Genomic DNA, 16083 nt, shown 5'->3' with positions numbered 1-16083 from the left:
AAATGGGTATGTTTGAAGGAATAGTGGTTCCAAATATGTTGTATGGTTGCGAGGTGTGGGCTATGGATAGAGTTGTGTGGAGGAGGTTGGATGTGCTGGAAATGAGATGTTTGAGGACAATATGTGGTGTGAGGTGGTTTGATTGAGTAAGTAATAATAGGGTAAGAGATGTGTGGTAATAAAAAGAGTGTGGTTGAGAGAGCAGAAGAGGGTGTTTTGAAATGGTTTGGTCACATAGAGAGAATGAGAGAGGAAAGATTGACCAAGAGGATATATGTGTCAGAGGTGGAGGGAACGAGAAGTGGGAGACCAAATTGGAGGTGGAAAGATGGAGTGAAAAAGATTTTGAGTGATCAGGGCCTGAACATGCAGGAGGGTGAAAGGCATGCAAGGAATAGAGTGAATTGGAAAGATGTGGTATACTGGGGTCGACGTGCTGTCAGTGGATCGAACCAGGGCATGTGAAGCGTCTGGGGTAAACCATGGAAAGTTCTCTGGGGCCTGGATGTGGAAAAGGAGCTGTGGTTTCGGTGCATTATTACATGACAGCTAGAGACTGAGTGTGAACGAATGGGGCCTGTGTTGTCTTTTCCTAGCACTACCCTCGCGCACATGAGGGGGGAGGGGGTTGTTATTTCATGTGTGGTGGGGTGGCGATGGGAATGAATAAAGGTAGACTATGAATTATGTACTTGTGTATATATGTATATGTCTGTGTGTGTATGTATATGTATACGTTGAGATGTATAGGTATGTATATTTGCATGTGTGAACGTGTATGTATATGCATGTGTATGTGGGTGGGTTTGCCTGTTTCCTTGCGCTACCTCACTAATGCGGGAGACAGCGACAAAGCAAAATAAAAATATATTTATGTATATATTTTGCTTTGTCGCTGTCTCCCACGTTTGTGAGGTAGCGCAAGGAAACAGATGAAAGAAATGGCCCAACCTACCCCCATACACATGTATATACGTATATACACGTCCACACACGCAAATATACATACCTATACATCTCAATGTACACATATATGCACACACACAGACATATACATATATGTCACATACATATACATATACACATGTACATAATTCATAGTCTGCCTTTATTTATTCCCATTGCCACCTCACCACACACGGAATAACATCCCCCTTCCCCCTCATGTGTGCGAGGTAGCGCTGGTAAAAGACAACAAATAAAAATAATATATATATACATATTATTTTTTTTTTTATTATACTTTGTCGCTGTCTCCCGCATTTGCGAGGTAGCGCAAGGAAACAGACGAAAGAAATGGCCCAACCCCCCCCCCCATACACATGTATATACATACGTCCACACACGCAAATATACATACCTACACAGCTTTCCATGGTTTACCCCAGACGCTTCACATGCCTTGATTCAATCCACTGACAGCACGTCAACCCCGGTATACCACATTGCTCCAATTCACTCTATTCCTTGCCCTCCTTTCACCCTCCTGCATGTTCAGGCCCCGATCACACAAAATCTTTTTCACTCCATCTTTCCACCTCCAATTTGGTCTCACTCTTCTCCTCGTTCCCTCCACCTCCGACACATATATCCTCTTGGTCAATCTTTCCTCACTCATTCTCTCCATGTGCCCAAACCACTTCAAAACACCCTCTTCTGCTCTCTCAACCACGCTCTTTTTATTTCCACACATCTCTCTTACCCTTACGTTACTCACTCGATCAAACCACCTCACACCACACATTGTCCTCAAACATCTCATTTCCAGCACATCCATCCTCCTGCGCACAACTCTATCCATAGCCCACGCCTCGCAACCATACAACATTGTTGGAACCACTATTCCTTCAAACATACCCACTTTTGCTTTCCGAGGTAATGTTCTCGACTTCCACACATTCTTCAAGGCCCCCAGAATTTTCGCCCCCTCCCCCACCCTATGATCCACTTCCGCTTCCATGGTTCCATCCGCTGCCAGATCCACTCCCAGATATCTAAAACACTTCACTTCCTCCAGTTTTTCTCCATTCAAACTCACCTCCCAATTGACTTGACCCTCAACCCTACTGTACCTAATAACCTTGCTCTTATTCACATTTACTCTTAACTTTCTTCTTCCACACACTTTACCAAACTCAGTCACCAGCTTCTGCAGTTTCTCACATGAATCAGCCACCAGCGCTGTATCATCAGCGAACAACAACTGACTCACTTCCCAAGCTCTCTCATCCCCAACAGACTTCATACTTGCCCCTCTTTCCAAAACTCTTGCATATACCTCCCTAACAACCCCATCCATAAACAAATTAAACAACCATGGAGACATCACACACCCCTGCCGCAAACCTACATTCACTGAGAACCAATCACTTTCCTCTCTTCCTACACGTACACATGCCTTACATCCTCGATAAAAACTTTTCACTGCTTCTAACAACTTTCCTCCCACACCATATATTCTTAATACCTTCCACAGAGCGTCTCTATCAACTCTATCGTATATATATATATATATATATATATATTTATTTATTTTGTTTTGTCGCTGTATCCCGCGTTTGCGAGGTAGCGCAAGGAAACACAAAAGAAATGGCCCAACCCACCCCCATACACATGTATGTACATACACGTCCACACATGCAAATATACATACCCATACATCTCAATGTACACATATATATACACACACAGACATATACATATATACACATGCACACAATTCACACTGTCTGCCTTTATTCATTCCCATCGCCACCCCGCCACACATGGAATAACAACCCCCTCCCCCCTCATGTGTGCGAGGTAGTGCTAGGAAAAGACAACAAAGGCCCCATGCGTTCACAGTCTCTACCTGTCATGTAACAATGCACCGAAACCACAGCTCCCTTTCCACATCCAGGCCCCACAGAACTTTCCATGGTTTACCCCAGACGCTTCACATGCCCTGATTCAATCCATTGACAGCACGTCGACCCCGGTATACCACATCGTTCCAATTCATTCTATTCCTTGCATGCCTTTCACCCTCCTGCATGTTCAGGCCCCGATCGCTCAAGATCTTTTTCACTCCATCTTTCCACCTCTGACACATATATCCTCTTTGTCAATCTTTCCTCACTCATTCTCTCCATGTGACCAAACCATTTCAAAACACCCTCTTCTGCTCTCTCAACCAAACTCTTTTTATAACCACACATCTCTCTTACCCTTTCATTACTTACTCGATCAAACCATCTCGCACCACATTTTGTACTCAAACATCTCATTTCCAACACATCCACCCTCCTTTGCACAACTCTATCTGTAGTCCACGCCTCGCAACTATATAACATTTTTGGAACCACTGTTCCTTCAAACATACCCATTTTTGCTTTCCGAGATAATGTTCTCGTCTTCCACACATTTTTCAATGCTCCCATCCGCTGCTAAATCCATATTTATATATACATACACATGTACATATTCATACTTGCCTGTCTTCATCCATTGCTGTCACTACCTCGTTCCAGAGGAAAACAGCATTGCTGTCCCTTGCTTCAGTGAGGTGGCGCCAGGAATACAAACAAAAAAAAGGCCACATTCGTTCTCACCGAGTCGCTAGCTGTCGTGTGTAATGCACCAAAACCACAGCTCCCCATCCGCAGTCAGACCACACAGACCCTTCCTGTAGAGTTGTCTTCTGTCTTGCTTGAGTGATAATTGGCAGACAGTTACAGAAGAAATATAGATACAAACATTGTTTTATGGATGTAACCCTCTCCCTTCTTTAGGAAGTTTTTTGATAGTAGCCATGTTGAATAAGCATATCTACTACAGAATGTTAATCTTTGCAGTTTTGAAAATGAAGCATGAGTCGGTAATGGTAGGAAGGAGGCAACAGTGAAACACACACTTTTTTATTTATTTTGTATTTCCATGGGCACCATTTTTTTTTACATCACTTCATCCACGGGCACCTTTATATTTACACAAGTTCTTCAAAGGCACGTCAATATAACTACCAACACAGAAGCTGAAAGTCGGTCTCAGCATAGCCTTCTTAACAATGAAAGACCTGAATTGAATTCTATATTTTCTTTGACAGTAATATATATAGTAAAATGAGCAAATCTCTTTTGATTTTATCAACAAATGTTACAAGACATGAAAACATATGCATATTATAAAAAGAATTTATCACACTCAATTTATTCATGCCCTAAGGAAGGCTTGGTAACATATTTTGGCACATGGTCACTATCTCAATAGAAATGCCTATACAAAATTATAAATCTTTGTGCTTTAATCATTATAAAACTTTCTCAATATGTTCAGACCAAAGGTAACTAACATCAAACTTACAAAATATAATTTCTCCAAAAACAACAACATGCATACTTTTTCAAGTTAAAAAACTAATAGCATGAACGTTCTCAAACAAACTAATGATCCAAAATACGAAGATTTCCAGACACAATTTTGTTTTCCAAGATGGCACCCGGTGGGATATCTATGCGATCACCATGATTGGCAATGATGATAACAGTCCCCTGAAACAAATTAAACGTAAATATTAAAATGCTTCATTTTTGGTTATTAATCTAATTACAGCAATACTAATACCTTTTGAATGCCATAACCTATATTTCAGGGAACTAATTCATGGAAATTTGGGAATGTCTTGGGAGTAATAGGTGAGAGGACTAGGTCAAAGGAAGTAGTGTGTGTGTGGGGGGGGGGAGCCTTTATGCATATACATGTGTATGTGGGTGGGTTGGGCCATTCTTTCATCTGCTTCCTTTCACTACCTCGCTAATGCGGGAAACAGCGACAAAGTATACTACCCACGTATTCCCTGCGTGTCGTAGAAGGCGACTAAAAGGGAAGGGAGCGGGGGGGGCTGGAAATCCTCCCCTCTCATTTTTTTTTTTTTTTTTTCCAAAAGAAGGAACAGAGAAGGGGGCCAGGTGAGGATATTCCCTAAAAGGCCCAGTCCTCTGTTCTTAACGCTACCTCGCTAATGCGGGAAATGGCGAATAGTATGAAAGAAAGATAGAGTTGATACAGATGCTTTGTAGAAGATATTAAGAGTATATGGTGTGGGAGGCAAATTGCTGGAAGCAGTGAAAAGTTTATATCAAGGATGTAAGGAATGTGTACAAGTAGGAAGAGAGGAAAGTAATTGGTTCCCAGTAAATGTCGGTTTGCAGCAGGGGTGCGTGATGTCTCCATGGTTGTTTAATTTGTTTGTTATTGGGGTGGTTAGGGAGGTGAATGCAAGAGTTTGGAGAGAGGGGCAAGTATACAGTCTGTTGTGGATGAGATGATGGCTGATTCGGGCAAGAAACTGCAGAAGCTGGTGACTGAGTTTGGTAAAGTGTGCGACAGAAGAAAGCTGAAAGTAAATGTGAATAAGAGCAAGGTTATTAGGTACAGTTGGGTTGAGGGACAAGTTAATTGGGAGGTAAGTCTGAATGGAGAAAAACTGGAGGAAGTGAAGTGTTTTAGATTTCTGGGAGTGTATTAAACACTGGATGGAACCATGGAAACAGAAGTGTCACAAGATGGGGGAGGGAGCGAAGGTTTTGGGAGCGTTGAAAAATGTGTGGAAGGCGAGAACATTATATCGGAAAGCAAAAATAGGTATGTTTGAAGGAAAAGTAGTTCCAACAGTATTATATGGCTGTGAGGCATGGGCTATAGATAGGGTTGTGTGGAGGAGGGTGGATATGTTGGAAATGAGATGTTTGAGGACAATATGTGGTGTGAGGTTGTTTGAGCCACAACAGACTGCATACTTGCCCCTCTCTCCAAATCTCTTGCATTCACATCCTTAACCTCCCCATCCATAAACAAATTAAACAACCATGGAGATATCATGCTCCCCTGCCACAAACCGATTCACTGGGAACCAATCACTTTCTTCCTTCTCGTACACATGCCTTATATCCTCACTAAAAACTTTTCACTGCTTCTAGCAACTTACCTCCCACACCATATACTCTTAATACCTTCCACAGAGCATCTCTATCAACTCTATCATATGCCTTCTCCAGATCCATAAATGCTACATACAAATCCATTTGCTTTTATAAGTATTTCTTACGTACATTCTTCAAAGCAAACACCTGATCCACACATCCTCTACCACTTCTGAAACCACACTGCTCTTCGCCAATCTGATGATCTGTACATGCCTTCACCCTCTCAATCAATACCCTCCCATATAATTTACCAGGAATACTCAACAAACTTATACCTCTGCAATTTGAACACTCACCTTTATCCCTGTGCCTTTATACAATGGCACTATGCATGCATTCCACCAATCCTCAGGCACTTCACCATGAACCATACATATATTGAATATCCTCACCAACCAGTCAGCAACACAGTCACCCCCCTCTTTTAATAAGTTTCACTGCAACACCATCCAAACCTGCCACCTTGTCGGCTTTCATCTTCCACAAAGTTTTCACTACCTCTTCTCTGCCAAACCATTCTCCCTGACCCTCTCACTTCATACAGCACCTTGACCAAAACACCCTATATCTGCCACTCTATCATCCAACAAACCTTCAAAATACTCACTTAATCTCCTTCACCACTAATTCTTATTACCTCCCCATCAGCCCCCTTCACATTTGTTCTGTCTTATGCACTTTATTTACCTCCTTCCAAAACATCTTATTCTCCCTAAAATTTAACGATACTCTCTAACCCCAATTCTCATTTGCACTATTTCCCTGGAAAAATTGTCCAAATGACTCTCTCTTCTCTTTCATTAACAATTTTACTTCTTCATCCCACCACTCACTACCCATTCTAATCCACCCACCTCCCACCTTTCTCATGCCACAAGCATCTTTTGCGCAAGCCATCACTGCTTCCCTAAATACATCCTATTCCTCCCCCACTCCCCTTACGTCATTTGCTCTCACCTTTTTCCATTCTGTACTCAATCTCTCCTGGTACTTCCTCACACAAGTCTCCTTTCCAAACTCACTTCTTCTCACCACCCTCTTCACCCCAACATTTTTTCTTCTTTTCTGAAAACCTCTACAAATCTTCACCTTCGCCTCCACAAGATAATGATCAGACATCCCTCCAGTTCCCCCCGCTCATCACATTAACATCCAAAAGTCTCTCTTTCACTGCCTATCTATTAACACATAATCCAATAACACTTTTGGCCATCTCTCCTACTTACATACGTATATTTACGTATATCTTTTTAAACCAGGTATTCCCAATCACAGTCCTTTTTCAGCACACAAATCTACAAGCTATTCAGCATTTTCATTTACAACACTGAACACCCCATGTACACCAATTATTCCATCAACTGCCACATTACTCACATTCGCATTCAAAGCACCCTTCACTATAACCCAGTCTTGTGCATCATAGCTGCTAGCACACTCAATCAGCTGCTCCCAAAACACTTGCCTCTCATGGTCTTTCTTCTTATGACCAGGTGCATAGGCACCAATAATCACCCATTTCTCTCCATCCACTTTCAGCTTTACCCATATCAATCTAGAGTTTACTTTTTTACACTATCACATACTTCCACAACTGCTTCTCCTTCCTCTGCTCTTGTCCTCTAACGAACTCCTGACTTTACTCCCAAGACACTCCCAAACCACTCTTCCCCTTTACTCATTATTATTATTATACATAAACGCTGTTTCCAGTGTCAGTGAGGAAGCGCCAGGAAACAGACGAAGAATGGCCCATCTACTCATATACATACATATACATGCACATATACAGACATTACATACATACACATGTACAAGTATGAACTTGCTTGCCTTCATTCATTCCTATCGCTACCCCACCCCAAAGGAAAACACCACTGCTTCAATGAGGTAGCACCAGGAATGCAGATAAAATAGCCACATTCATTTACACTCAGTCTCCAACTATCATGTGTGATGCACTGAAACCACAGTCCCCTATCTATATGCAGGCCCCTACATACCTTTCCATGGTTTACCTCAGATACTTCACATACCCTCGTTCAGTCCATTGACATCATTCCAATTCACTCTATTCCTTGCACACCTTTCACCCTCCTGTATGTTCAGGCCCCAATCACTCAAAATCTTTTTCACTCCATCCCTTCACCTCCAGTTTGGTCTCCTGCTTGTTGTTATATATCCCTTGCTTGTTCACCATCTTCTAAATGGTTCTTAACATTAGTTTTACTTCAGATGATCTCTTTAATGGTGTGGAGCTTACCCTTGTTTTTTGGACATTTAAGCTTGTGATTTGGGAGCTTCAACCCACAGACCACAAAATATATGCACTAAGAATTTACTCCATATATATATATATATATATATATATTTTTTTTTCATACTATTCACCATTTCCCGCATTAGCGAGGTAGCGTTAAGAACAGAGGACTGGGCCTTTGAGGGAATATCATCACCTGGCCCCCTTCTCTGTTCCTTCTTTTTTTTTGGGGGGGGGGGGGGGGGGGATGAGAGGGGAGGATTTCCAGCCCCCTGCTCCCTTCCCTTTTAGTCGCCTTCTACGACACGCAGGGAATACGTGGGAAGTATTCTTTCTCCCCTATCCCCAGGGAATATATATATGTATATATATATATATATATATATATATATATAAAGATATTTGAAGGAGGCACAGAGATGAATACAACTGATATTATGTTCCCACCATAGCACAGTGTAGTTTGATCTGCACCTTATTCACAACTGATGTACGTACTCTCATGAACTTCAAGTTAAAAATGAAACTTTGCAACTTGGCAAGTCTGTTTCCTAACTGAGAGTACATTAAACTGAAATGCTGTTAGACATGGAAATGTTAAATGGGGTTTACCTGTACCTCTGACATACCAAGCCTGTACATCAAAAACAAATGTAATGCCAACATATTTCTGAAGAAAAAGTTCAAGTCATTTATGTTTGCTGTTTCTTTACTATCATTACCTTGCAAAATTTCCATTTACAAAGGGGTGAATCAGGAGCACAAAGGTATGCAACTTCTGTAGAATTTATATTTTGAAGAACTGATGTCCTCAGCAATGCAAGCTCGCACAGGGCTTGGGGGGGGGAGGCATGTGCTTGCAAGACGAATTCCTAAAATGTCATAATTGCAAAGAAGACTTCAGTACTAGCCTTACCTTTAAACTAACTCCTTTTCCAAAAGTGACATCTCCTGATACAGTTAAGTGATCCAACTCCAGCATGTCTGGGATTGAAGCAAATCGTCTCAGGAACTCCTAGAAAAAATTGATCATGTAAGCAAGCCTTTGAGTAAGGAACAAGTAAAGTGCATTTCCAAAATTCAAACCAAGGCCTTATCTGGGCAAGTCATCTGTCCTTGTTATCCAAAGGATCATACCATCTAGTCCAAAATTCTAAGATACAGTAATCTATTAATTTGTATAGAAAATCAAAAAGATTTCAAATGCATTATTTTCAAAGATGTTAATATATAAAACAGGATTAAAAAATGGAAATATGTTATAGTGCAGTCTTCTTTCTGTGTCTGAACAACAAGCACACCACAGGAGCTTTACCATTACACTAACCAGTAATAATGTAGTACAAACTCCATAAAACTAAGTGATTACTTATGCTTTAGCTACAAGCCAATGAGCAAAATTTTAAGTGATTATTATGCTTCAGCCACGAGCCAATGAAAATGAAATGACTTTGCCAAGAAGTCTGAAATAAATGTGGTACTAAAAAGCCTCATAAGGTCTTGCAAAACATGAATACAGAGTTGTCTTACCTATGACAAACTATTATCATAATCTATCCTAGAATCACCTTTTCACGGCATTTTGCAATTTTAATTTTCTGCTCACCACTCAACACCACACACTTTTGCTTCCTAATAAACGTGCTGATGTGCTGGCACATTTTTTTTTTTTAAGCAGACACTGAGTGGATGACTTATTTCTTCAGATCAAGTTCATTGCCAATGAAAACTTCTGAGAGACACAGTATGGGACTCCAACAAGATAAAGAAAAAAAAAAAAAAAGGCTGTGTAAGATCTAGTCAAGGATCTAAAAATCAGATAAACTTTTGAAGGAAATTAGTGGTTGTCAGATGTGAATGGATCATCAGAAAACTGGATCTGTGGAATTAGAAGAATGGATAAAATGAAAATGGGAGAAGGTTATACAGAGTAAAGATGTGATAAGAAGGCTACATGGATGAAAGTTCTTTAGAACAGAATAGTCATGAAGAATATTTGATAGATGACAGATGGGTCAAGAAATACACAACAGCCTAACGCAGAACAAAAGCAGTGAAGCGTAAGGATAATTAGACTAGAAGAGATGGATATGTTCAGTATGTCCTTGCCCCTGTCATCTCAGCTAACACAAAAAAAATGGAGTGAATTCATATGGGCATGTAATATTTCATGTGAATATGCTAGCTTTGCGGAAGATGAAAGCCGGCAAGGCAGCAGGTTTGGATGGTATTGCAGTGGAATTTATTAAAAAAGGGGGTGACTGTATTGTTGACTGGTTGGTAAGGTTATTTAATGTATGTATGACTCATGGTGAGGTGCCTGAGGATTGGCGGAATGCGTGCATAGTGCCATTGTACAAAGGCAAAGGGGATAAGAGTGAGTGCTCAAATTACAGAGGTATAAGTTTGTTGAGTATTCCTGGTAAATTATATGGGAGGGTATTGATTGAGAGGGTGAAGGCATGTACAGAGCATCAGATTGGGGAAGAGCAGTGTGGTTTCAGAAGTGGTAGAGGATGTGTGGATCAGGTGTTTGCTTTGAAGAATGTATGTGAGAAATACTTAGAAAAGCAAATGGATTTGTATGTAGCATTTATGGATCTGGAGAAGGCATATGATAGAGTTGATAGAGATGCTCTGTGGAAGGTATTAAGAATATATGGTGTGGGAGGCAAGTTGTTAGAAGCAGTGAAAAGTTTTTATCGAGGATGTAAGGCATGTGTACGTGTAGGAAGAGAGGAAAGTGATTGGTTCTCAGTGAATGTAGGTTTGCGGCAGGGGTGTGTCATGTCTCCATGGTTGTTTAATTTGTTTATGGATGGGGTTGTTAGGGAGGTAAATGCAAGAGTTTTCGAAAGAGGGGCAAGTATGAAGTCTGTTGGGGATGAGAGAGCTTGGGAAGTGAGTCAGTTTTTGTTCGCTGATGATACAGCGCTGGTGGCTGATTCAAGTGAGAAACTGCAGAAGCTGGTGACTGAGTTTGGTAAAGTGTGTGGAAGAAGAAAGTTAAGAGTAAATGTGAATAAGAGCAAGGTTATTAGGTACAGTAGGGTTGAGGGTCAAGTCAATTGGGAGGTGAGTTTGAATGGAGAAAAACTGGAGGAAGTGAAGTGTTTTAGATATCTGGGAGTGGATCTGGCAGCGGATGGAACCATGGAAGCGGAAGTGGATCATAGGGTGGGGGAGGGGGCGAAAATTCTGGGGGCCTTGAAGAATGTGTGGAAGTCGAGAACATTATCTCGGAAAGCAAAAATGGGTATGTTTGAAGGAATAGTGGTTCCAACAATGTTGTATGGTTGCAAGGCGTGGGCTATGGATAGAGTTGTGCGCAGGAGGATGGATGTGCTGGAAATGAGATGTTTGAGGACAATGTGTGGTGTGAGGTGGTTTGATCGAGTGAGTAACGTAAGGGTAAGAGAGATGTGTGGAAATAAAAAGAGCGTGGTTGAGAGAGCAGAAGAGGGTGTTTTGAAGTGGTTTGGGCACATGGAGAGAATGAGTGAGGAAAGATTGACCAAGAGGATATATGTGTCGGAGGTGGAGGGAACGAGGAGAAGAGGGAGACCAAATTGGAGGTGGAAAGATGGAGTGAAAAAGATTTTGTGTGATCGGGGCCTGAACATGCAGGAGGGTGAAAGGAGGGCAAGGAATAGAGTGAATTGGAGCGATGTGGTATACCGGGGTTGACGTGCTGTCAGTGGATTGAATCAAGGCATGTGAAGCGTCTGGGGTAAACCATGGAAAGCTGTGTAGGTATGTATATTTGCGTGTGTGGACGTATGTATATACATGTGTATGGGGGGGGGTTGGGCCATTTCTTTCGTCTGTTTCCTTGCGCTACCTCGCAAACGCAGGAGACAGCGACAAAATATAATAAAAAAAAAAAAAATATGCTAGAGAATGAGAGAGTATCACATGCAATGGAAGCATTTTGTGTATCGAGGTGGAATGTAAGGAGTCACTAGTCTCAACAATTTTATCAAGAGCAAAGTAAATTGAGAAGCACTTTTATACATATGGAAGTTTCACTTTAATGCACTGTGTATGGGTTGAAGATGTGTTTGAGCATTCAGAGTTTGCGGGTAATTGATCCATTCTATTAACTTGGAATGAAGTAATGATGATAAATAATGAATAGATATAAAGATAGATGGTCCTTAATTCAAGAGGAAAATTAATCCCCTGCAAAGGATATTATATCTATGTACATTTTTCATATCCATTCAACTGCAGCTCAACCTCCATTCTTCATCAAGTAAATTACCACCTCCTATTCTATATACTCCACTCCCATATACCTATTCTTCTCTCTCATCCTCTCTAAATACTATTGTACCAATAGCCACATCTCTTACCTTCACCTCCTCAAGGTGAAAATACACCATACTCAGTACACCAATGTCATACAAAGGGTCATCATTATTATTTAAAATCACTGCAAATTTGCCAATTTTACAATACAAAAATTTCCAAATGCTTACCTTGACTCTGCCGAAGTGGTTAGGTCCTAACTTAACAAGAGGAGTGGTATCAAACATGCGTAATGGAGACATGACCAGTGTGCCTTGCTGAAGCCTGTACAGATTGCTCATCACAAGCAACAAGTCATCAGTCTTCTTCACAGGCAGGAAACGTGAGCGTGGAACATTAATGCCTGCAATAATGAAAATCAAAAAATACAATTTAGTGCCAAGTGTTTGCAAGCCTTTCATAAAATATCTAACCAACTTCCCAGTGGTGGACACTTGAATAACAACTTAAGCAAAAAGCTCTGTATATTTCAGCAATCATACTCTACAAATTCTAATTTACACTTTCTCTCTTGGTATAATATAGCTATAGATAGGGTTGTGTGGAGGAGGGTGGATGTGTTGAAAATGGGTGTGTGAGTAAGTAATGAAAGGGTAAGAGAGAGATGTGGTAATAAAAAGAGTGTGGTTGAGAGAGCAGAAGAGGATGTACTGAAATTGTTTGAGATGTGGTAATAAAAAGAGTGTGGTTGAGAGAGCAGAAGAGGATGTACTGAAATGGTTTGAGATGTGGTAATAAAAAGAGTGTGGATGAGAGAGCAGAAGAGGATATATGTGTCAAAGGTGAAGGGAAGGAGAAGTGGGAGACCAAATTGGAGGTGAAAGGATGGAATGAAAAAGATTTTGAGCGATCGGGTTCTGAACATACAGGAGGGTGAAAGTTGTGCAAGGAATAGAGTGAATTGGAATGATGTGGTATACCAGGGTCAACATGCTGTCAACGGATTGAACCAGGGCATGTGAAGCATCTGGGGTAAACCATGGAAAGTTTTGTAGGGTATGGGTGTGGAGGGAGCTGTGGTTCGGTGCATTACACATGACAGCTAGAGACCGAGTGTGAACAAATGTGGCCTTTGTTGTCTTTTCCTAACGCTACCTTGCATGCGCGAGGGGGGAAGGGGGGTGCCATTTCATGTGTGGCAGGGTGGCAACGGGAATGGACGAAGGCAGCTAGTATGAATATGTGCATGTGTATATATATGTATATGTCTGTGTATATATACGTTGAAATGTATAGGTATGTATATGTGCGTGTTTGGGCGTTTATGTATATACATGTGTATATGGGTGGGTTGGACCATTCTTTCATCTATTTCCTTGCAGTACCTCACTAAAGCAGGAGACAGCAACTAAGTATATTAATAATAATAATAATCGCTACCTCGCTGAGGCGGGAAATGGCGAATAGCATGAAAAAAAATAATAATAATAATAATACTTTCTTGGTATGAGATCCATTTCTCTATTACCCTTAAATGTTAATATTTAAGGGTAATAGAGAAATGTAAAGTTGGAGGAGTTGTTGAAAAATGGGAGGTAATTATGTAAGCAATGCTTATATGCAAGAAAGAAGTATGTGGTATGCAGGTGGGAAGTGGACACCTAAGAAAGGATTGCAAGTGGTAAGACGAGGAAGTAAAGTTGTTTGTAAAAGAGGAAAGAGAGGTGTATGAGCCTTACTTGCTGAGAGGTAGGGTGACTGAATAGGAGACATACAAGAGAAATCAGCTGGAGGTCAAAAGGATGGTGCTGAGGATGAAAGAGAAGGCAAATGAGAGATGGGGTAAGTGAATATCAGCAAAATTCAGGGAGAATAAAAAATGTTTTGGAAGGAGGTTATTAGTGTAATAAAACGACATCAAATGGAAGCATCAGTGAAGGGGGGAAAATAGAGAAAAGATAATGGGCCGAGATGAGGCACAGTATTTTGAAGGACACATCAATATGTTTGATGGTAGGGTGGTAGTTGTAGGGTGTTTTGGATGTGGAGATGTGCATAGTGAGAAAGTCATGGCAGGTGGTTTGGTACAAATAGAAGAGGTGGTGAAAGCCTTGTGTAAGATGAAGCATGGCAAAGTGGCTGAAGTGAAAGGGATTGCAGTTGAATCTCTTAAGAAAGGGGTGACTGTTTTTGAATGGTTAGTTAGGACTTTTCAGTGTATGCATGGATCATGGTGAGGTACCTGAAGATTGGCATAATGCTTGTATAATACATTATTAAGGCAAGTGGAACAAAATTAAATGTTCAAATTACTTAGGTATAAGCTTGTTAAGTGTACCTTGTTAGTTGTATGGGAGAGTGATGGCATGCACAGAGCATTAGACTAGAGAGGAACAGTGTGATTTCAGGCTTTGGCCAAAATGAGGCAAGAGAAGGTGTTTCTAAAAGTGGAGGCAGTGGTTCCAGCACCCACCTGACCTTGAAAACACTGTATTTAACTGGTCTAGCTTGTCATTGTATAATTCTGCTATTATGAGAAAATCTTAAGTGAATTATAGGGATTTTAACAAGAAAATGATCACAGTATAAATTGAAGCAATAAGTAATCAATTTTTTGTTGTAGATTAAACAAATGACAAATCATGCATACTGGAAACTCGCTTGACACTTGGCCTTATTCCTGCACATTTTGGTATGTTATATTGACCCAAATAAAAATTTTATACTATAAGAGTGATATTCATGGACATTATTTACTTTTGAATTGAGACAATGTTTATACAATGTGAAAAATGTAAGATCCACAGGGCTGTCAAGAAAACCTAACTGAGGCAGTGAAGAATTAATTTCTTACTATCTGTACTACATTCACTTATGAATATACCTTACTTACTAGCAATTCATCAATAAATTTGTTGACATTTATCATGCTAAGCTCCTGTTTAGAGTGCTGGTGGGTCTGTTCATTAATTGTTTGAGAACTACAAAGTCTATATCTAAAATGACTTGTGTATCCAGTCTTGATGTTTAATAATTATTAAATATTCAAGTAACAAAATTGTGTAGAGGCTAACTAAGGTTAAACTCCATCTATACTGTTACTACTAGAAGACTCCATCATAAACTGATGCAAAATAAATAAGAAGAATAAAGCAGTATCTTTGCTACTGTTTTAGAGAAAAAATTCATTAGTCATCACAGTATCCTCCACCTCAACTACTGACTGATCTGTTTAAGAAAACAAAATATGTTTGGATGATAAAAACAGAAAACTAATAAATTGGGTAGGATACATGGTGGATTGACATATATAATGATGGTAAAGGTAGTGCCACACTGTAACTGTTTTGCCATCAACAACCACTGGATAGTCACAATTTAGGTGACTATAGTACACCTGTCCGAATTTATAACTGAATTTTAATGTAACAATCAACATTTATGAATGTATATTATGTCAACACTACTCTAGAAGGACCTGGATAGATAGCTGATAGCCTGATCTGATATTAACTGACCATTTAACTTAAAATCTTTTAGTCATTCAAATACTCTGCTGCAGCCTTTCCTTTTTATTGTAATACACCTTAAGTTATGTATAATGATTTC

At 40.3% G+C, this 16083-nt stretch overlaps 1 protein-coding gene and 1 long non-coding RNA gene across 8 annotated transcripts in view; one reads left to right on the top strand and one right to left on the bottom strand.

Annotated features, from left to right (window-relative positions):
- Nucleotides 1–16083, top strand: part of LOC139749845 (uncharacterized) — a 73099-nt gene that overhangs the window by 19076 nt on the left and 37940 nt on the right. The window contains exon 5 of one of the 2 annotated variants that reach the window (XR_011713045.1): nucleotides 3510–4160. The exons of the other annotated variant lie outside the window; for it this stretch is intronic. This is a non-coding gene — a long non-coding RNA (uncharacterized lncRNA). Of the gene's footprint in view, nucleotides 1–3509; nucleotides 4161–16083 lie in introns of those variants that run through there. 2 annotated transcript variants of the gene reach the window in all.
- The window catches only part of LOC139749844 (UTP--glucose-1-phosphate uridylyltransferase-like), a 106132-nt gene continuing 94175 nt past the window's right edge, over nucleotides 4127–16083 (bottom strand). For all 6 annotated transcript variants that reach the window (XM_071664160.1, XM_071664161.1, XM_071664162.1 and 3 more), the window contains 3 exons: nucleotides 12705–12877; nucleotides 9140–9238; nucleotides 4127–4529 (listed from right to left, as the gene is read on the bottom strand). In XM_071664160.1, the coding sequence (XP_071520261.1) occupies nucleotides 4422–4529; nucleotides 9140–9238; nucleotides 12705–12877 (380 nt within the window). In that variant the 3' untranslated portion in view covers nucleotides 4127–4421. The remainder of the gene's footprint in view (nucleotides 4530–9139; nucleotides 9239–12704; nucleotides 12878–16083) is intronic.

Source organism: Panulirus ornatus, chromosome 8, assembly GCF_036320965.1.
Source record: "Panulirus ornatus isolate Po-2019 chromosome 8, ASM3632096v1, whole genome shotgun sequence".
NCBI classification, from domain to species: Eukaryota; Metazoa; Arthropoda; class Malacostraca; order Decapoda; family Palinuridae; genus Panulirus; species Panulirus ornatus.
This window is presented reverse-complemented; position numbering and strand designations above follow the sequence as displayed.